Source organism: Mucor velutinosus (assembly GCF_035048745.1).
Source record: "Mucor velutinosus strain NIH1002 chromosome Unknown tig00001553, whole genome shotgun sequence".
NCBI classification, from domain to species: domain Eukaryota; kingdom Fungi; phylum Mucoromycota; class Mucoromycetes; order Mucorales; family Mucoraceae; genus Mucor; species Mucor velutinosus.
The window spans coordinates 1393764-1416192 of NW_027041930.1; the positions used below are offsets into that span (position 1 = coordinate 1393764).

Consider the following 22429-nt stretch of genomic DNA (forward strand, 5'->3'; position numbering starts at 1 on the left):
ATATGGTTTTTGGCCTCTGATGGGAATTCAATAAGGTTGTATGACAGTTTTTGCAAGCTGGTAAACTTTTCAATGAGGTAGTCCACCAACTCTCTAAATATTCTTGGAAATAGCCATCCATTATGGTCATTTTCAGAACCAACGGCGTGGTTTTTGATAGGCTTGTCTTTGAAGGCATCAACACGCTGCTAACAGATATTTTTAAAACACTATATAATTTGATTGTACAGTATATACATTCAATCATGATAGGTTGATTTACCTTTTATTACGTGATGGCATCTCGAGAAAAAGAAATCGCAAATGAAAGGATGCTTTTGTATCCTGGAGATTTGAGAAAAGCAAAGAGGCTGTAGTTCGAGAATTTGCGGGTCAAAAGAGATTTGTGTCCATATCCAAAAGCTGGTGTGCTAATTAAGTATAAGACGATCTTTTCAACATGGCATCTTCACATAATGATGCTATTTATTTTACTGCTTCTCTTTATAAACGTATGCTTTCCATTTCGAGCTTTGTCATATTCAACAATGCAAAGAAATTCCTTTGCCTGTGTATGATAGGATCGTGTTTGTACCAGCCTATATACGATAAAGTTCCTTCCAATTTTTAATTCATTCGCAGATGTAGACGCGCGCGCGAATATACATATGCTCAATCAAGCATTTACAGTTCCCATCATTTAAAGCGGTCCTGAATGACTCGATTTGCGAAACCTGAAAACTATAAAGCAGCACTCTTTTTTTCACTTCTTTCTCATATAGTCTGTCTCTTTCTTCTACTTGTATTCTACTTTGATTCAAGCTTTGAATTGAGCTTTGAATTGAGCTTTGTGTTAGAGCTAGAAATTAGACATAAATCTTGATAGTTTAAAGATTTTAGTCAAGTTTTTCCTTGAAACAATAAATAAAAGCAGATTTAGTGAAAAACTAAAGCCAAAAGATGATACCGTCTACGATTTGGCAAGTTGTAAGAACGGGTTGATCAATTATATAATTGTGCAAAGGATAGCTATATACACAGAATAAGAAGTATTTAGTACCATCCAAATTTGTGCCGCCTATAAACAAAATATGAGAAAACTACTGCTTCATAGGCAATAGATATAGGTATACAACATAAATTAACGAAAGTTCATAAAAATATTAAAGGATCAAAACAACAAAATTTATTCGAAAAAACGTTACATAATCACGTTGACAACAAAAGATCGACGCTCCGTGTCGTACAAAGGGTTCCGAAGGATAAAATTTGACAGCTCAGGGCAGACTCAGATAGTCTATGCTGTTAGTGGTAAAGGGAGCCAGGAATCCCTTTCCCCATGCTTGAAAAGGCTATCCTAACCCTATCCCCAAAGTCTGCTGTGGTTTCTACCACACCAGAGGCTTCCTGCTGTCTCTCGCAGGACCAACATCTATGAAAACTTCTGTTAGTATTATATACTTCACAATAAGGATCATGTTGAGACTTACCTGCGACAAATGTATATAAAACAGTGGTATATACCAACCAGAAATGAGAGACCAAGATGCCAAGTTGACCAAGAAGAGCTGCTGCAGATAGGTGATGCACCAGTCCGATCAGTATGAAAGCATCACCTTGATATACAAAACCTGATACAAGTAGACTAGCCTCACGGTTGCTATTCCGAGTTTGATTCCAGAGTAATAACGTAACTACAGTATAACTATGCAACGCGTCAAAATACCAAAGTAGGATCTAAACAGTTAAAAATACTCACTGTAAGCAGCATCACAGGTTATCATTGCCGATAATGTACGAACTACCAGTGGATATTGCACGCAACTATAATACTAAATATTAGTTGGTATGTCCTATGTAAGTTCTTCAAAAATAAGGAGACAAGCATACCACAAGAGAATATAAAAAAGTTGGAAGAAGAAAGAAAGAGAGAAAAGAAAAGGATTCATCCTCAATCAAACTGTATCTATTGCTCAGATTATAGAGAAAGGTGATTGAGGATGAGATGAGATTGATCTAAAATCAGACTGTAGGAAGCGGATAAGAGCTTCTTGATAGATATCCCTCTTAGTTCACCTATTGTAACCATACACTATTTTAGGTGGAAAAGGATACATCTTTACCCTTCCCAAATTGTCACCAGTAATATCCGTCAACGCGTACGTATCTCGAATGTCCAAGGTTACATTCCGGCATGTAAAGTCTCTATCGTGGGATTCACTATCTTCCATCAGATATATCAGTAGCAAGCACCGCGGCTTTTAGTAGCTGCAGACAGTATAAACAGCTTATTTGAGTATATACCATGGCAAGTTTTGTTGTTGGCATACGAGTGCTTTTCTCTTTTAAACATACCTAGTGGCATCTAATAAATATCCAATGTTGTGTGCGTCGTCGTATGATGCAACGTATGGCGGAATAAATGAACCGGAAACCCTGTACTAGGAAGTACAGGATGGTGCCACATTGATAGCAATTGCAGCCATGTATAATAGGAAATAAGCTATATTTGATGTCAAATATGTATAACCGTATAGAAATAAACAGGCTAATGGGAACTGTACACAGATGTGAGTACCACAGCTTCGAAAATGCGACCGCTACACATAGTGACCTTGGGATGCTCACCACTCACCAGTCAACTCTCAACTTGCTGATGAAGGTGATCCATTCAAAATAAATAAGGCCAGCAAGAGGTAGCGTGAGGAAACAGGAATGCGTAAATGTGTATAGTATAGATGTCTAGGCTGATGGATGTTTCATCGTACTACTTTATATTCTGGAGATACAGTTTCAAACGAGGTTCAACTCAGTGCTAGTTATTAATTGTAGAACAGTGGATGGTGCAACATATCATGGCTGTATGCGTGATCTAAAAGAAAAGCTTCCCTAAATATGATTAATAAAGAAAAATATTGAGTATGACGATAATGTCTTGACATGCTTTGCGGATTTGGTATGATTCCAGGCTATTGATGGATACTAGACATGTTTATGAGTTATGCTTCCAAGGCTATATGACTGTAGCTTGCTTCGTTCTACTTCATCAAGCTGTTCAATCTAAGGTATGCGTATTCTCCCCGCTTGAAAATGTCATCGCCATCATGTTGATTACCTCACAGACTAAGCTGTGACAGTAACCAAAAATGCCTTGTTCAACATACAGCCAGAGTATATTCAACTTTTGTGAGGCTCTATTTCCTATCTCATGCCAAGTATTGAATGAACAGAACAGTTTCCAATGTCGCGGCTTTCATTTTTAGGCTATCCAACATGGAATTTTGAAATATTGATGCTAGAGCTTTGAAAGTAGCATGTTTCTATGAGAACCTGTTAGTTACAAGTGGTTACGAGTAATAGATCAATGGAAGCAATGTTGGGAAACGCTGTATTGAAAACCGCTTGGTTATAGCTAGCTTCGTTGTGGTTTAGCAAAGAGTTGTTGCTGAGAATAAGAGGATTTTCGAAATGATAGGCTAATTTTGAGTAATGAGCTTCATATGAAAACCTGTTAGTTGCCAGCAATTCCGAGTAATAGATCGATAGATGCGAAGCTGGGAAGCGTTGTAATGTATTCAAACTCGTTAACTGATAACTTGCTTCGTTGTGTGATAAATTCGTAATAAGAAAGTCGATGATAATAATCAGTTGCCAACTCTATCTAAAACGAAAAGCAAAGAACTTCTTTATTACAGGGCATCCAACTAGCTTAAATATGATAGATCCCTGGTCAATGACTACTATGTTGAGATGGTATATAGATAGCAGGCCACTGGGGCCTCATTGATTGCTGGTATAGATTGTTAAGAGCCCACATAAGTCGATATACTTCATGTAGTAGTGTAGGTGGATCTCTACATTTTGATATTGAAGAGGTTGAATCTATTGTAATCCCTAAGACATCCGTGCACACACAATTCACTAGATTTGTAAACATAGATGTGATGTGATACGATAAACATTATCTATGTTGCTATACTGTAGACATGGCTTGAGGAGAAAGCGAATGTAGCCTAAAATGCATGCTTGTATGCAACATTGTGGTTGTTTGGCAAAGGTTTTAAGCCATAATGTGCACCTCACCACGAAAGGCGGACAGCTTTTCCACATCTTGGGTTTATAATAGAGGTTTCATAATGTACAATACAGAACATCTGGGTCATCAGACAGAAGTGCAATTTACTTACTCTTCTGGTAACGCAACCCGCTACGCCGTCGTTTTAGGTCGAATTCTGTGCAAATTTAGTCGTTTTCAAGCACGAATAATTCATGTCACAAAGCGTTTTGAGCGCTTGAAATAGCATCACACGCCTCCTCTTGGCCACGCTTTACTTCTTGATGCTTTATCTCAATTTTTTTTTTTGGTTTGTTGCAAATTCATGAAAATCATCGTTTTTCCATGAGTATTAGCAAGGGAAAATTCTTGAAAATCAAACGATTGCGTTTTTCACGTCAAAAGTGAATACTTTTCCTATGATACATATTAGATCAAATTGATCGTAAAGATGAAATGCAACATTGGAAACTCTTTCTATGAGACTTTTATATGCTAAATTTTGACATATTCACAGAAGACCTGTTTTCATATTTTTGGAAATTGCTCATTATTGTTGGTCTGAAAGCTGAAAGTAATTAGCACCATTTGATGCGGCTTCTTTAGTCCTCTAGAGATGTATTAGAAAGTTGGGTGTGACAATCACAGTTTTCATAGTCAAATTTAGTAAAAACGTTTAAAGAATGTGAGATCAAGTCAAGTTTGAACACGAAAATACCACTGCACAATTTCAAATTAAATTGCCGCAATTACTGCTGCTACAGTACAAGGCTGAGACTAAATCTACTGGTCATGACGTCGGATAGGGTACCCTCTCGTTTTTCCATGCACCCATTTTTTACCCATTTTGCAAAACGCGTTTTAATATCAAACCATGGTGGTTTTGGACATCGTTTGATTGATAATAACACTCTAGCTTCCGATAACTTTGTCTTGTACTGTTGGAAGAACTTGATACTGCTTCTTTAAAGTGGAATATATTAGATACTATTCGATAACGAGCACTGGAAGGCGTAGAATTAACACTAATTCAGTTTGTTTACTAGGTTTTAATAGTTTCTTGCTTATCTGAGTGAATGCTGTTGCCATTACTTCTCTGTCATCTCTGATGTCTGCTTCTTTGGTTTATCATGTCTGGTAATTGCTTCTTTGGCCTTTGTCTGGTCTCTGCTGGTGGCATTCGTTCCTCGGTTTGTTTATGGTGCCGGTGTTACTGCTGCTGCTGCTGGTGGTGGTGGTAATATGGTCTTTCCTGGTCTACTCTCTTTGGTTCATGCTCGTTCTCTGGTCTATCGACGGTGGTGGTAAGTGGTAATTGACTTCTTTGGTCTATGTCTAGTCTCTGCTGGTGGCGGTTGTACTTTGGTTTGTCTATGATGCTGGTGTTACTGCTGCTAATATGGTCTTTCCTGGTCTATTGTCTTTGGTTCATGCTCGTTCTCTGGTGTCGCTCGTTCTTTGGTTTGTCTATGGTGCTGGTGTTACTGTTGCTGCTGCTAATATGGTCTTTCCAGGTCTACTGTCTTTGGTACTTGCTCGTTCTCTGGTCTATCGACGGTGGTGGTAAGTGGTAATTGACTTCTTTGGTCTATGTCTAGTCTCTGCTGGTGGCGTTTGTACTTTGGTTTGTCTATGATGCTGGTGTTACTGCTGCTGCTGCTGCTGCTGCTGCTGCTAATATGGTCTTTCCTGGTCTACTGTGTTTGGTGCATGCTCGTTCTCTGGTGTCGTTCGTTCTTTGGTTTGTCTATGGTGCTGGTGTTACTGTTGCTGCTGCTAATATGGTCTTTCCAGGTCTACTGTCTTTGGTTCATGCTCGCTCTCTGGTCTATATTCGGTGATTGCGTATCCTCTGGTCTATCGACGGTTGTGGTAAGTGGTAAGTATCTTCTTTCTTCTGGTCGCAATGATATAAAACTTCTTTGAACGTTTGTATTGTTGCTTCCTTTCTCATGATAATGCATTCATGATGTTTACTTTGTTACGTTTTTCTTCTTCTTTTGTTGGTTGTGTTGCTTTACATCCAACTATTACCATGCATGTTGCTCATGTATGGATTTTTGTTGCAACAACAACGAGCTGTTCTGAACGTCTTTGATGTTGTGTTTGTTATACTTTTCTTTGACTCACTTTGTGTGAGCATCCCTTTTTTGCCTACGTACTACTATAATACTCCTATAGTAGTATGTTCTTTTCTTCTTTTATTATTATTATGTTTCTTTGAAGCATAACTTTTTTACATTGTGTGGATGTGCCTATCACTGAAGCTCAACAAGACTTTATCCGACACCAGGAGATAGATAGGCTGCCTCCACTTGGTTATCGCTACTTACTTTAGTGATGATTGAGGGTCTCAATGCCAGTATTTAAAGCTAGGTGGTGTAAGTAAGGCATGCTCTAGCACCTGGGGGAAGTTTGATGATAGCGGCGGCTATATTGCTATTATAACGGCGCTTAAAATTTTGCCTCACATCAAAACAGAGGGAAACCCTCGCAAATTTTTTTTTAGGTCAGCGGAGCTTTCAAGCAATCTGATTGGCTAAGAGGCTGAAGCAACGAAGGTCTACAACTACTTGATTTCAGATTGATGTCATGTATTATAACTTTGTGTTTGTAATAAAAGGTTATCTAAATAGATATAATTTAAATTCTTCCTTATTTAAAAGTATAGGATAAGATGTAATCATTTGATTTAGCATTCATTGCATAATAGTTCGACGTGAGGAATGTCCTTTAAATATATTTGTGCAAGGAAAATTATATAATAATACTACTTCAACACAGCGTTTGCGTTGCTGCTACAACAGTATTATTCTGGACAACAACCCATCATCAGACAATCTTTCTAATTGTTGAAAACTATAGTGCAGCATTGTATGCTTTAAGGAGTAGTAGTATACCTTTTCGTCAGACATAAATGCATAATAGGGCTATAGATTTATTCAATTTCACATTCTCCTTGCAGAGAAATTGTTGGTTGTATGAGCCCAATGATGAATCTTTTAGACAGTTACAGTAGTACCATTTGCGGCTTTGATGTTGGAATACTACCTGCGATAGAAAGATACCACCCTAACAAAAGTCGTTTCAATTTCGAGGTTGAGGCCATCCAACATGGAATTTTGAAATATTGATGCTAGAGCTTTGAAAGTAGCATGTTTCTATGAGAACCTGTTAGTTACAAGTGGTTACGAGTAATAGATCAATGGAAGCAATGTTGGGAAACGCTGTATTGAAAACCGCTTGGTTATAGCTAGCTTCGTTGTGGTTTAGCAAAGAGTTGTTGCTGAGAATAAGAGGATTTTCGAAATGATAGGCTAATTTTGAGTAATGAGCTTCATATGAAAACCTGTTAGTTGCCAGCAATTCCGAGTAATAGATCGATAGATGCGAAGCTGGGAAGCGTTGTAATGTATTCAAACTCGTTAACTGATAACTTGCTTCGTTGTGTGATAAATTCGTAATAAGAAAGTCGATGATAATAATCAGTTGCCAACTCTATCTAAAACGAAAAGCAAAGAACTTCTTTATTACAGGGCATCCAACTAGCTTAAATATGATAGATCCCTGGTCAATGACTACTATGTTGAGATGGTATATAGATAGCAGGCCACTGGGGCCTCATTGATTGCTGGTATAGATTGTTAAGAGCCCACATAAGTCGATATACTTCATGTAGTAGTGTAGGTGGATCTCTACATTTTGATATTGAAGAGGTTGAATCTATTGTAATCCCTAAGACATCCGTGCACACACAATTCACTAGATTTGTAAACATAGATGTGATGTGATACGATAAACATTATCTATGTTGCTATACTGTAGACATGGCTTGAGGAGAAAGCGAATGTAGCCTAAAATGCATGCTTGTATGCAACATTGTGGTTGTTTGGCAAAGGTTTTAAGCCATAATGTGCACCTCACCACGAAAGGCGGACAGCTTTTCCACATCTTGGGTTTATAATAGAGGTTTCATAATGTACAATACAGAACATCTGGGTCATCAGACAGAAGTGCAATTTACTTACTCTTCTGGTAACGCAACCCGCTACGCCGTCGTTTTAGGTCGAATTCTGTGCAAATTTAGTCGTTTTCAAGCACGAATAATTCATGTCACAAAGCGTTTTGAGCGCTTGAAATAGCATCACACGCCTCCTCTTGGCCACGCTTTACTTCTTGATGCTTTATCTCAATTTTTTTTTTTTGGTTTGTTGCAAATTCATGAAAATCATCGTTTTTCCATGAGTATTAGCAAGGGAAAATTCTTGAAAATCAAACGATTGCGTTTTTCACGTCAAAAGTGAATACTTTTCCTATGATACATATTAGATCAAATTGATCGTAAAGATGAAATGCAACATTGGAAACTCTTTCTATGAGACTTTTATATGCTAAATTTTGACATATTCACAGAAGACCTGTTTTCATATTTTTGGAAATTGCTCATTATTGTTGGTCTGAAAGCTGAAAGTAATTAGCACCATTTGATGCGGCTTCTTTAGTCCTCTAGAGATGTATTAGAAAGTTGGGTGTGACAATCACAGTTTTCATAGTCAAATTTAGTAAAAACGTTTAAAGAATGTGAGATCAAGTCAAGTTTGAACACGAAAATACCACTGCACAATTTCAAATTAAATTGCCGCAATTACTGCTGCTACAGTACAAGGCTGAGACTAAATCTACTGGTCATGACGTCGGATAGGGTACCCTCTCGTTTTTCCATGCACCCATTTTTTACCCATTTTGCAAAACGCGTTTTAATATCAAACCATGGTGGTTTTGGACATCGTTTGATTGATAATAACACTCTAGCTTCCGATAACTTTGTCTTGTACTGTTGGAAGAACTTGATACTGCTTCTTTAAAGTGGAATATATTAGATACTATTCGATAACGAGCACTGGAAGGCGTAGAATTAACACTAATTCAGTTTGTTTACTAGGTTTTAATAGTTTCTTGCTTATCTGAGTGAATGCTGTTGCCATTACTTCTCTGTCATCTCTGATGTCTGCTTCTTTGGTTTATCATGTCTGGTAATTGCTTCTTTGGCCTTTGTCTGGTCTCTGCTGGTGGCATTCGTTCCTCGGTTTGTTTATGGTGCCGGTGTTACTGCTGCTGCTGCTGGTGGTGGTGGTAATATGGTCTTTCCTGGTCTACTCTCTTTGGTTCATGCTCGTTCTCTGGTCTATCGACGGTGGTGGTAAGTGGTAATTGACTTCTTTGGTCTATGTCTAGTCTCTGCTGGTGGCGGTTGTACTTTGGTTTGTCTATGATGCTGGTGTTACTGCTGCTAATATGGTCTTTCCTGGTCTATTGTCTTTGGTTCATGCTCGTTCTCTGGTGTCGCTCGTTCTTTGGTTTGTCTATGGTGCTGGTGTTACTGTTGCTGCTGCTAATATGGTCTTTCCAGGTCTACTGTCTTTGGTACTTGCTCGTTCTCTGGTCTATCGACGGTGGTGGTAAGTGGTAATTGACTTCTTTGGTCTATGTCTAGTCTCTGCTGGTGGCGTTTGTACTTTGGTTTGTCTATGATGCTGGTGTTACTGCTGCTGCTGCTGCTGCTGCTGCTGCTAATATGGTCTTTCCTGGTCTACTGTGTTTGGTGCATGCTCGTTCTCTGGTGTCGTTCGTTCTTTGGTTTGTCTATGGTGCTGGTGTTACTGTTGCTGCTGCTAATATGGTCTTTCCAGGTCTACTGTCTTTGGTTCATGCTCGCTCTCTGGTCTATATTCGGTGATTGCGTATCCTCTGGTCTATCGACGGTTGTGGTAAGTGGTAAGTATCTTCTTTCTTCTGGTCGCAATGATATAAAACTTCTTTGAACGTTTGTATTGTTGCTTCCTTTCTCATGATAATGCATTCATGATGTTTACTTTGTTACGTTTTTCTTCTTCTTTTGTTGGTTGTGTTGCTTTACATCCAACTATTACCATGCATGTTGCTCATGTATGGATTTTTGTTGCAACAACAACGAGCTGTTCTGAACGTCTTTGATGTTGTGTTTGTTATACTTTTCTTTGACTCACTTTGTGTGAGCATCCCTTTTTTGCCTACGTACTACTATAATACTCCTATAGTAGTATGTTCTTTTCTTCTTTTATTATTATTATGTTTCTTTGAAGCATAACTTTTTTACATTGTGTGGATGTGCCTATCACTGAAGCTCAACAAGACTTTATCCGACACCAGGAGATAGATAGGCTGCCTCCACTTGGTTATCGCTACTTACTTTAGTGATGATTGAGGGTCTCAATGCCAGTATTTAAAGCTAGGTGGTGTAAGTAAGGCATGCTCTAGCACCTGGGGGAAGTTTGATGATAGCGGCGGCTATATTGCTATTATAACGGCGCTTAAAATTTTGCCTCACATCAAAACAGAGGGAAACCCTCGCAAATTTTTTTTTAGGTCAGCGGAGCTTTCAAGCAATCTGATTGGCTAAGAGGCTGAAGCAACGAAGGTCTACAACTACTTGATTTCAGATTGATGTCATGTATTATAACTTTGTGTTTGTAATAAAAGGTTATCTAAATAGATATAATTTAAATTCTTCCTTATTTAAAAGTATAGGATAAGATGTAATCATTTGATTTAGCATTCATTGCATAATAGTTCGACGTGAGGAATGTCCTTTAAATATATTTGTGCAAGGAAAATTATATAATAATACTACTTCAACACAGCGTTTGCGTTGCTGCTACAACAGTATTATTCTGGACAACAACCCATCATCAGACAATCTTTCTAATTGTTGAAAACTATAGTGCAGCATTGTATGCTTTAAGGAGTAGTAGTATACCTTTTCGTCAGACATAAATGCATAATAGGGCTATAGATTTATTCAATTTCACATTCTCCTTGCAGAGAAATTGTTGGTTGTATGAGCCCAATGATGAATCTTTTAGACAGTTACAGTAGTACCATTTGCGGCTTTGATGTTGGAATACTACCTGCGATAGAAAGATACCACCCTAACAAAAGTCGTTTCAATTTCGAGGTTGAGGCCATCCAACATGGAATTTTGAAATATTGATGCTAGAGCTTTGAAAGTAGCATGTTTCTATGAGAACCTGTTAGTTACAAGTGGTTACGAGTAATAGATCAATGGAAGCAATGTTGGGAAACGCTGTATTGAAAACCGCTTGGTTATAGCTAGCTTCGTTGTGGTTTAGCAAAGAGTTGTTGCTGAGAATAAGAGGATTTTCGAAATGATAGGCTAATTTTGAGTAATGAGCTTCATATGAAAACCTGTTAGTTGCCAGCAATTCCGAGTAATAGATCGATAGATGCGAAGCTGGGAAGCGTTGTAATGTATTCAAACTCGTTAACTGATAACTTGCTTCGTTGTGTGATAAATTCGTAATAAGAAAGTCGATGATAATAATCAGTTGCCAACTCTATCTAAAACGAAAAGCAAAGAACTTCTTTATTACAGGGCATCCAACTAGCTTAAATATGATAGATCCCTGGTCAATGACTACTATGTTGAGATGGTATATAGATAGCAGGCCACTGGGGCCTCATTGATTGCTGGTATAGATTGTTAAGAGCCCACATAAGTCGATATACTTCATGTAGTAGTGTAGGTGGATCTCTACATTTTGATATTGAAGAGGTTGAATCTATTGTAATCCCTAAGACATCCGTGCACACACAATTCACTAGATTTGTAAACATAGATGTGATGTGATACGATAAACATTATCTATGTTGCTATACTGTAGACATGGCTTGAGGAGAAAGCGAATGTAGCCTAAAATGCATGCTTGTATGCAACATTGTGGTTGTTTGGCAAAGGTTTTAAGCCATAATGTGCACCTCACCACGAAAGGCGGACAGCTTTTCCACATCTTGGGTTTATAATAGAGGTTTCATAATGTACAATACAGAACATCTGGGTCATCAGACAGAAGTGCAATTTACTTACTCTTCTGGTAACGCAACCCGCTACGCCGTCGTTTTAGGTCGAATTCTGTGCAAATTTAGTCGTTTTCAAGCACGAATAATTCATGTCACAAAGCGTTTTGAGCGCTTGAAATAGCATCACACGCCTCCTCTTGGCCACGCTTTACTTCTTGATGCTTTATCTCAATTTTTTTTTTTTGGTTTGTTGCAAATTCATGAAAATCATCGTTTTTCCATGAGTATTAGCAAGGGAAAATTCTTGAAAATCAAACGATTGCGTTTTTCACGTCAAAAGTGAATACTTTTCCTATGATACATATTAGATCAAATTGATCGTAAAGATGAAATGCAACATTGGAAACTCTTTCTATGAGACTTTTATATGCTAAATTTTGACATATTCACAGAAGACCTGTTTTCATATTTTTGGAAATTGCTCATTATTGTTGGTCTGAAAGCTGAAAGTAATTAGCACCATTTGATGCGGCTTCTTTAGTCCTCTAGAGATGTATTAGAAAGTTGGGTGTGACAATCACAGTTTTCATAGTCAAATTTAGTAAAAACGTTTAAAGAATGTGAGATCAAGTCAAGTTTGAACACGAAAATACCACTGCACAATTTCAAATTAAATTGCCGCAATTACTGCTGCTACAGTACAAGGCTGAGACTAAATCTACTGGTCATGACGTCGGATAGGGTACCCTCTCGTTTTTCCATGCACCCATTTTTTACCCATTTTGCAAAACGCGTTTTAATATCAAACCATGGTGGTTTTGGACATCGTTTGATTGATAATAACACTCTAGCTTCCGATAACTTTGTCTTGTACTGTTGGAAGAACTTGATACTGCTTCTTTAAAGTGGAATATATTAGATACTATTCGATAACGAGCACTGGAAGGCGTAGAATTAACACTAATTCAGTTTGTTTACTAGGTTTTAATAGTTTCTTGCTTATCTGAGTGAATGCTGTTGCCATTACTTCTCTGTCATCTCTGATGTCTGCTTCTTTGGTTTATCATGTCTGGTAATTGCTTCTTTGGCCTTTGTCTGGTCTCTGCTGGTGGCATTCGTTCCTCGGTTTGTTTATGGTGCCGGTGTTACTGCTGCTGCTGCTGGTGGTGGTGGTAATATGGTCTTTCCTGGTCTACTCTCTTTGGTTCATGCTCGTTCTCTGGTCTATCGACGGTGGTGGTAAGTGGTAATTGACTTCTTTGGTCTATGTCTAGTCTCTGCTGGTGGCGGTTGTACTTTGGTTTGTCTATGATGCTGGTGTTACTGCTGCTAATATGGTCTTTCCTGGTCTATTGTCTTTGGTTCATGCTCGTTCTCTGGTGTCGCTCGTTCTTTGGTTTGTCTATGGTGCTGGTGTTACTGTTGCTGCTGCTAATATGGTCTTTCCAGGTCTACTGTCTTTGGTACTTGCTCGTTCTCTGGTCTATCGACGGTGGTGGTAAGTGGTAATTGACTTCTTTGGTCTATGTCTAGTCTCTGCTGGTGGCGTTTGTACTTTGGTTTGTCTATGATGCTGGTGTTACTGCTGCTGCTGCTGCTGCTGCTGCTGCTAATATGGTCTTTCCTGGTCTACTGTGTTTGGTGCATGCTCGTTCTCTGGTGTCGTTCGTTCTTTGGTTTGTCTATGGTGCTGGTGTTACTGTTGCTGCTGCTAATATGGTCTTTCCAGGTCTACTGTCTTTGGTTCATGCTCGCTCTCTGGTCTATATTCGGTGATTGCGTATCCTCTGGTCTATCGACGGTTGTGGTAAGTGGTAAGTATCTTCTTTCTTCTGGTCGCAATGATATAAAACTTCTTTGAACGTTTGTATTGTTGCTTCCTTTCTCATGATAATGCATTCATGATGTTTACTTTGTTACGTTTTTCTTCTTCTTTTGTTGGTTGTGTTGCTTTACATCCAACTATTACCATGCATGTTGCTCATGTATGGATTTTTGTTGCAACAACAACGAGCTGTTCTGAACGTCTTTGATGTTGTGTTTGTTATACTTTTCTTTGACTCACTTTGTGTGAGCATCCCTTTTTTGCCTACGTACTACTATAATACTCCTATAGTAGTATGTTCTTTTCTTCTTTTATTATTATTATGTTTCTTTGAAGCATAACTTTTTTACATTGTGTGGATGTGCCTATCACTGAAGCTCAACAAGACTTTATCCGACACCAGGAGATAGATAGGCTGCCTCCACTTGGTTATCGCTACTTACTTTAGTGATGATTGAGGGTCTCAATGCCAGTATTTAAAGCTAGGTGGTGTAAGTAAGGCATGCTCTAGCACCTGGGGGAAGTTTGATGATAGCGGCGGCTATATTGCTATTATAACGGCGCTTAAAATTTTGCCTCACATCAAAACAGAGGGAAACCCTCGCAAATTTTTTTTTAGGTCAGCGGAGCTTTCAAGCAATCTGATTGGCTAAGAGGCTGAAGCAACGAAGGTCTACAACTACTTGATTTCAGATTGATGTCATGTATTATAACTTTGTGTTTGTAATAAAAGGTTATCTAAATAGATATAATTTAAATTCTTCCTTATTTAAAAGTATAGGATAAGATGTAATCATTTGATTTAGCATTCATTGCATAATAGTTCGACGTGAGGAATGTCCTTTAAATATATTTGTGCAAGGAAAATTATATAATAATACTACTTCAACACAGCGTTTGCGTTGCTGCTACAACAGTATTATTCTGGACAACAACCCATCATCAGACAATCTTTCTAATTGTTGAAAACTATAGTGCAGCATTGTATGCTTTAAGGAGTAGTAGTATACCTTTTCGTCAGACATAAATGCATAATAGGGCTATAGATTTATTCAATTTCACATTCTCCTTGCAGAGAAATTGTTGGTTGTATGAGCCCAATGATGAATCTTTTAGACAGTTACAGTAGTACCATTTGCGGCTTTGATGTTGGAATACTACCTGCGATAGAAAGATACCACCCTAACAAAAGTCGTTTCAATTTCGAGGTTGAGGCCATCCAACATGGAATTTTGAAATATTGATGCTAGAGCTTTGAAAGTAGCATGTTTCTATGAGAACCTGTTAGTTACAAGTGGTTACGAGTAATAGATCAATGGAAGCAATGTTGGGAAACGCTGTATTGAAAACCGCTTGGTTATAGCTAGCTTCGTTGTGGTTTAGCAAAGAGTTGTTGCTGAGAATAAGAGGATTTTCGAAATGATAGGCTAATTTTGAGTAATGAGCTTCATATGAAAACCTGTTAGTTGCCAGCAATTCCGAGTAATAGATCGATAGATGCGAAGCTGGGAAGCGTTGTAATGTATTCAAACTCGTTAACTGATAACTTGCTTCGTTGTGTGATAAATTCGTAATAAGAAAGTCGATGATAATAATCAGTTGCCAACTCTATCTAAAACGAAAAGCAAAGAACTTCTTTATTACAGGGCATCCAACTAGCTTAAATATGATAGATCCCTGGTCAATGACTACTATGTTGAGATGGTATATAGATAGCAGGCCACTGGGGCCTCATTGATTGCTGGTATAGATTGTTAAGAGACCACATAAGTCGATATACTTCATGTAGTAGTGTAGGTGGATCTCTACATTTTGATATTGAAGAGGTTGAATCTATTGTAATCCCTAAGACATCCGTGCACACACAATTCACTAGATTTGTAAACATAGATGTGATGTGATACGATAAACATTATCTATGTTGCTATACTGTAGACATGGCTTGAGGAGAAAGCGAATGTAGCCTAAAATGCATGCTTGTATGCAACATTGTGGTTGTTTGGCAAAGGTTTTAAGTCATAATGTGCACCTCACCACGAAAGGCGGACAGCTTTTCCACATCTTGGGTTTATAATAGAGGTTTCATAATGTACAATACAGAACATCTGGGTCATCAGACAGAAGTGCAATTTACTTACTCTTCTGGTAACGCAACCCGCTACGCCGTCGTTTTAGGTCGAATTCTGTGCAAATTTAGTCGTTTTCAAGCACGAATAATTCATGTCACAAAGCGTTTTGAGCGCTTGAAATAGCATCACACGCCTCCTCTTGGCCACGCTTTACTTCTTGATGCTTTATCTCAATTTTTTTTTTTTGGTTTGTTGCAAATTCATGAAAATCATCGTTTTTCCATGAGTATTAGCAAGGGAAAATTCTTGAAAATCAAACGATTGCGTTTTTCACGTCAAAAGTGAATACTTTTCCTATGATACATATTAGATCAAATTGATCGTAAAGATGAAATGCAACATTGGAAACTCTTTCTATGAGACTTTTATATGCTAAATTTTGACATATTCACAGAAGACCTGTTTTCATATTTTTGGAAATTGCTCATTATTGTTGGTCTGAAAGCTGAAAGTAATTAGCACCATTTGATGCGGCTTCTTTAGTCCTCTAGAGATGTATTAGAAAGTTGGGTGTGACAATCACAGTTTTCATAGTCAAATTTAGTAAAAACGTTTAAAGAATGTGAGATCAAGTCAAGTTTGAACACGAAAATACCACTGCACAATTTCAAATTAAATTGCCGCAATTACTGCTGCTACAGTACAAGGCTGAGACTAAATCTACTGGTCATGACGTCGGATAGGGTACCCTCTCGTTTTTCCATGCACCCATTTTTTACCCATTTTGCAAAACGCGTTTTAATATCAAACCATGGTGGTTTTGGACATCGTTTGATTGATAATAACACTCTAGCTTCCGATAACTTTGTCTTGTACTGTTGGAAGAACTTGATACTGCTTCTTTAAAGTGGAATATATTAGATACTATTCGATAACGAGCACTGGAAGGCGTAGAATTAACACTAATTCAGTTTGTTTACTAGGTTTTAATAGTTTCTTGCTTATCTGAGTGAATGCTGTTGCCATTACTTCTCTGTCATCTCTGATGTCTGCTTCTTTGGTTTATCATGTCTGGTAATTGCTTCTTTGGCCTTTGTCTGGTCTCTGCTGGTGGCATTCGTTCCTCGGTTTGTTTATGGTGCCGGTGTTACTGCTGCTGCTGCTGGTGGTGGTGGTAATATGGTCTTTCCTGGTCTACTCTCTTTGGTTCATGCTCGTTCTCTGGTCTATCGACGGTGGTGGTAAGTGGTAATTGACTTCTTTGGTCTATGTCTAGTCTCTGCTGGTGGCGGTTGTACTTTGGTTTGTCTATGATGCTGGTGTTACTGCTGCTAATATGGTCTTTCCTGGTCTATTGTCTTTGGTTCATGCTCGTTCTCTGGTGTCGCTCGTTCTTTGGTTTGTCTATGGTGCTGGTGTTACTGTTGCTGCTGCTAATATGGTCTTTCCAGGTCTACTGTCTTTGGTACTTGCTCGTTCTCTGGTCTATCGACGGTGGTGGTAAGTGGTAATTGACTTCTTTGGTCTATGTCTAGTCTCTGCTGGTGGCGTTTGTACTTTGGTTTGTCTATGATGCTGGTGTTACTGCTGCTGCTGCTGCTGCTGCTGCTGCTAATATGGTCTTTCCTGGTCTACTGTGTTTGGTGCATGCTCGTTCTCTGGTGTCGTTCGTTCTTTGGTTTGTCTATGGTGCTGGTGTTACTGTTGCTGCTGCTAATATGGTCTTTCCAGGTCTACTGTCTTTGGTTCATGCTCGCTCTCTGGTCTATATTCGGTGATTGCGTATCCTCTGGTCTATCGACGGTTGTGGTAAGTGGTAAGTATCTTCTTTCTTCTGGTCGCAATGATATAAAACTTCTTTGAACGTTTGTATTGTTGCTTCCTTTCTCATGATAATGCATTCATGATGTTTACTTTGTTACGTTTTTCTTCTTCTTTTGTTGGTTGTGTTGCTTTACATCCAACTATTACCATGCATGTTGCTCATGTATGGATTTTTGTTGCAACAACAACGAGCTGTTCTGAACGTCTTTGATGTTGTGTTTGTTATACTTTTCTTTGACTCACTTTGTGTGAGCATCCCTTTTTTGCCTACGTACTACTATAATACTCCTATAGTAGTATGTTCTTTTCTTCTTTTATTATTATTATGTTTCTTTGAAGCATAACTTTTTTACATTGTGTGGATGTGCCTATCACTGAAGCTCAACAAGACTTTATCCGACACCAGGAGATAGATAGGCTGCCTCCACTTGGTTATCGCTACTTACTTTAGTGATGATTGAGGGTCTCAATGCCAGTATTTAAAGCTAGGTGGTGTAAGTAAGGCATGCTCTAGCACCTGGGGGAAGTTTGATGATAGCGGCGGCTATATTGCTATTATAACGGCGCTTAAAATTTTGCCTCACATCAAAACAGAGGGAAACCCTCGCAAATTTTTTTTTAGGTCAGCGGAGCTTTCAAGCAATCTGATTGGCTAAGAGGCTGAAGCAACGAAGGTCTACAACTACTTGATTTCAGATTGATGTCATGTATTATAACTTTGTGTTTGTAATAAAAGGTTATCTAAATAGATATAATTTAAATTCTTCCTTATTTAAAAGTATAGGATAAGATGTAATCATTTGATTTAGCATTCATTGCATAATAGTTCGACGTGAGGAATGTCCTTTAAATATATTTGTGCAAGGAAAATTATATAATAATACTACTTCAACACAGCGTTTGCGTTGCTGCTACAACAGTATTATTCTGGACAACAACCCATCATCAGACAATCTTTCTAATTGTTGAAAACTATAGTGCAGCATTGTATGCTTTAAGGAGTAGTAGTATACCTTTTCGTCAGACATAAATGCATAATAGGGCTATAGATTTATTCAATTTCACATTCTCCTTGCAGAGAAATTGTTGGTTGTATGAGCCCAATGATGAATCTTTTAGACAGTTACAGTAGTACCATTTGCGGCTTTGATGTTGGAATACTACCTGCGATAGAAAGATACCACCCTAACAAAAGTCGTTTCAATTTCGAGGTTGAGGCCATCCAACATGGAATTTTGAAATATTGATGCTAGAGCTTTGAAAGTAGCATGTTTCTATGAGAACCTGTTAGTTACAAGTGGTTACGAGTAATAGATCAATGGAAGCAATGTTGGGAAACGCTGTATTGAAAACCGCTTGGTTATAGCTAGCTTCGTTGTGGTTTAGCAAAGAGTTGTTGCTGAGAATAAGAGGATTTTCGAAATGATAGGCTAATTTTGAGTAATGAGCTTCATATGAAAACCTGTTAGTTGCCAGCAATTCCGAGTAATAGATCGATAGATGCGAAGCTGGGAAGCGTTGTATTCAAAAAATTTTGTTAATATATTGCTTCATTGTGGTCTGGCAAAAGTGTTAAACTATGATGCGTATCTCACCTAGGAGTGGGAGAAACAGCTTTTTCACGTCTTATGGTAAAAATCGATTTTTGACCCTCAACTTGGGGGGTGGCAGTGGCAAACTCACGGTTTTCTTTAATAATAGCACGGAGACGTCCATACGGTGCTCAACTCTGGTAAGTGAACTTTGGGCGTAGAATGGTTGATAGCAATACACAACAAGGATTTCATATGCCCCACTATAGCAAGCGCTAGCCTTGATCGATCAATTTTCGACTACTATTTGGTAGGGGCTGACCTAATGGGCACTGCAAATCCACGAGAGCTAATGCTACAACTTCAGCTGAGATCTCAAACGATAGACGCTTTTGGGTCTACACAATGGATAATGCTGCAATTGGGATAGTAGTGCAGATTCAGTAATCATTTCTCTTTAAAAATCTCCAAAATATAGTATGAAAAAATAGGTTTATTTGGATATAAATTGTAAATACACTATCAAGATTCTTACCATTCAAGGCAAATCTGTATTCTGCATCAAGTTACTTGGCTAACATGACTCCATCGTCAATAATTGAGCCATTTCTCTGCTTAAAGTTCATAAAATACACGATTATGAGCAAAATCGTGAAGGGAACCTCTCACTGATTTTTATGATAAGAGAGCGATGATAGAAAATCAGATAGTTTATACCGCAATAAATTAGTATTGGGGATTTTATTTATAATAATACAGGGTTTTAATGAGATTAGATATGATCAACATTGACGATTGCTGCCACGATGCGTATATAGGGAAAGGTTAGAATGACATGTCAGAAAAACAGAACAACATTTGACTTAAGCCCAGGCACCAAGCACAGACATGAGAGCAGCACCAACGTACATGCATAAGAAGCAAAAGACCTTACGGCTTAAAGAGGACTTGCGGAATCCAACATTATGGTTAATTTCGATGCTCATGAGAGACACGTAGGCATTGTACAACAAGATACCAGCAGAAAGAGAGTCCAAAATAGCTTGAGCAAGGATAGCAGCAGGAGGATTGATAGATGATCTGATACCAATACCAATACCAACACCAATAGGAGTCATACAGATGAACAATAGGCCCATAAGAATAGGCTTTGTCCAAGTCTTGCATTTGAGATCGTTGATACGGGTACCAAGAGCGATACCCTCAAAGAACTGATGGAACACCAAGGCGATGAGTAAGGTTTGGAAGGCTGTGCTTTCAGAGACACCCAAAGTAATACCAATAATGATAGAGTGCATGACAATACCGAGCTCCAAAATGAATGTACCGATGTTGCGAATTGATTGCTCATGTTCAAGGAAACCAGCCGAGTGAACATGTCCGTCTTCGTTGATACCAGTGTGATTGTGCTCGTGATGACTTCTCTCAACATGACTTATGTTACTTGAAGGATCAGCAAGGCTCTTTTCGTTAATTTTGCCGTCAACATACTCCCCGTTATTGCTGTTCTTGATTGAATTAGTAACATAATAGTCAGCACCAGCACCAGCAGCAGTGGCAGCAGCATTAGCAGCGTCAGCATTCTTCTGAGCGATGGCATCCAAGTTTGAGATGGCAGCCAATTCAATGATTTGAAGAGCGAATGAAGCAATCATACAAAAGAGACCACCGAAAGCGTGATAAGAGTGCCAGCCTTCACCAAGACATTCAGAATCAAAGTGTTCAAGAGCTTCAGGAAGCATGTGAATGAAAGCAGTAGCAATGATAACACCTGTACCGAAGAATTTACCAGCAGTAAGGGCCCAATCACGAACAGAGCCTTCCTTGTATGGGCTAATACGATAGAGAATAATAGGAGCAAAAATACCTACATATATAGAGTATAAATATTTGGGGTCACAGCTGATTATGTGGATGTAAACTTACCCACTGCAGAAGTAATCATAATAATAAACACGGAGCCGATTCTCAAAGGCATGTTGTAGTTTTCAATGGGCTCCATATTGCAAGAGATACCATGTGAATGTCCTGCATGATCGTGAGCAGCTTCTCCTTCAGCAGAGTGATCGTGAGCAGCTTCTCCTTCAGCAGAGTGATCGTGGACAGCTCCTGCAGCTTCAGCAGCATGGTCATGAGCGACCTCGCCTTCTGCGTGTGTGTGGTCGTGGTCATGATCGTGGTCATGATCGTGGTCATGACTGTCAGCAATGGCTGTATCTACAAATGTGATTATAAGTCAATCGGTGCCAAAGAGATCAAACAGAAAGAACCTTACTTCCAGGCTCTGCATGAGTATGGTTCGATGCACCATCAGCATGGTCATGAACTGTGCCATCTATTTTTTGTATGTGAGCGATCAACTTGGCTAACTCTCAATGCAACACTTACCTTCATGGACATGGACTTGCGCATGTATGGATGCGATCAAAAAGACAGCAATAAACAGTAAAAGTAACGATGATCTTGTGAGGAATGATTTAGAGGCCATGATCAAGATGAAAAAAGAAGATGTATTGAATGTAAAGGGTTTGAGATTGTATCTCATTTATACTGATTTTCTGATTCATGACAGGAAATTTCCAACACTAAAACGGAATGGGTACCTCATTGACAAGCAATGTGTACCCTAAGGGTCAAATGTTTCGTAATTTCTAACCAATTACTATCAAAAATTTCTGCTAAAGGAGTCACCGGGAACTAGAAAGGTACACATCTGTGCCTTCTCGACATTCTATGGCATCCGTAAAATGCGAAAACGTTGCTTGTGTACTACAAGTTCTGTTGCTAGAATCTCTAGTGTAGCCAACATAGAACGTATGAAACATGTTTGTTTGTATATTTTTTTATCAAAAGATAATCATTTTTGTGATGAAGTAGCAGCAGTAGCAGCAGCAGCCGTAGTAGTAGAGTAATATCGCATCATCCGGTGTTGATCTTAGTTTCAAGGAAGCCAACTCTCTGTTCTATATCCAGTGGCCATCTGAAAAAATTTTGTTGTATAAATCCAGAAATTTATGCTTGCTATCAGTGTCCTAGTGCTAAATTATATAGGAGACATCAAGTATACTAATGTAAAATGTCATGGTATGACAGAAATCTACGTTCATTTACCGGATATTTGCAGATAAACCTAATTACCAAAAAAAGTACTCTGTGCTTCTGGTAAAAATTACTGCGACAAACAAATATTCTAACGTCAACTTACCCCTTGTTTCCGAGGATACATGGTCTTCCTAAGGCTACCTACTCTTAAGTACCCCATGCTCATTTGAATGTATCGTCCAAATCA

The 22429-nt window shown here is 38.5% G+C and overlaps 5 protein-coding genes across 5 annotated transcripts; 4 read left to right on the plus strand and 1 right to left on the minus strand.

The window, feature by feature from the left end:
* Nucleotides 1-5432: 5432 nt before the first annotated feature.
* POL1_2 (DNA-directed DNA polymerase alpha catalytic subunit pol1) lies at nt 5433-5874 on the plus strand (the record flags this gene model as incomplete). Its single annotated transcript, XM_064827075.1, has 2 exons — nt 5433-5561; nt 5632-5874. The coding sequence occupies 2 exons, from the start codon at nt 5433-5435 to the stop codon at nt 5872-5874; spliced, it is 372 nt and encodes a 123-aa protein (XP_064676132.1).
* Nucleotides 5875-9328: 3454 nt separating this feature from the next.
* On the plus strand, nt 9329-9770 carry lsm8 (snRNP Sm protein; the record flags this gene model as incomplete). Its single annotated transcript, XM_064827076.1, has 2 exons — nt 9329-9457; nt 9528-9770. The coding sequence occupies 2 exons, from the start codon at nt 9329-9331 to the stop codon at nt 9768-9770; spliced, it is 372 nt and encodes a 123-aa protein (XP_064676133.1).
* Nucleotides 9771-13224: 3454 nt separating this feature from the next.
* ALG2 (Alpha-1,3-mannosyltransferase-like protein) lies at nt 13225-13666 on the plus strand (the record flags this gene model as incomplete). The annotated part of the gene is made up of 2 exons (XM_064827077.1): nt 13225-13353; nt 13424-13666. The coding sequence occupies 2 exons, from the start codon at nt 13225-13227 to the stop codon at nt 13664-13666; spliced, it is 372 nt and encodes a 123-aa protein (XP_064676134.1).
* A 3454-nt stretch (nt 13667-17120) lies between these two features.
* Nucleotides 17121-17562, plus strand: ATC70_007821 (uncharacterized protein; the record flags this gene model as incomplete). The annotated part of the gene is made up of 2 exons (XM_064827078.1): nt 17121-17249; nt 17320-17562. 2 exons carry the CDS (start codon nt 17121-17123, stop codon nt 17560-17562), a joined length of 372 nt encoding a protein of 123 aa, XP_064676135.1.
* A 2441-nt stretch (nt 17563-20003) lies between these two features.
* ATC70_007822 (uncharacterized protein) lies at nt 20004-21628 on the minus strand (the record flags this gene model as incomplete). The annotated part of the gene is made up of 4 exons (XM_064827079.1): nt 20004-21007; nt 21067-21357; nt 21416-21475; nt 21529-21628. 4 exons carry the CDS (start codon nt 21626-21628, stop codon nt 20004-20006), a joined length of 1455 nt encoding a protein of 484 aa, XP_064676136.1.
* Nucleotides 21629-22429: the final 801 nt, after the last annotated feature.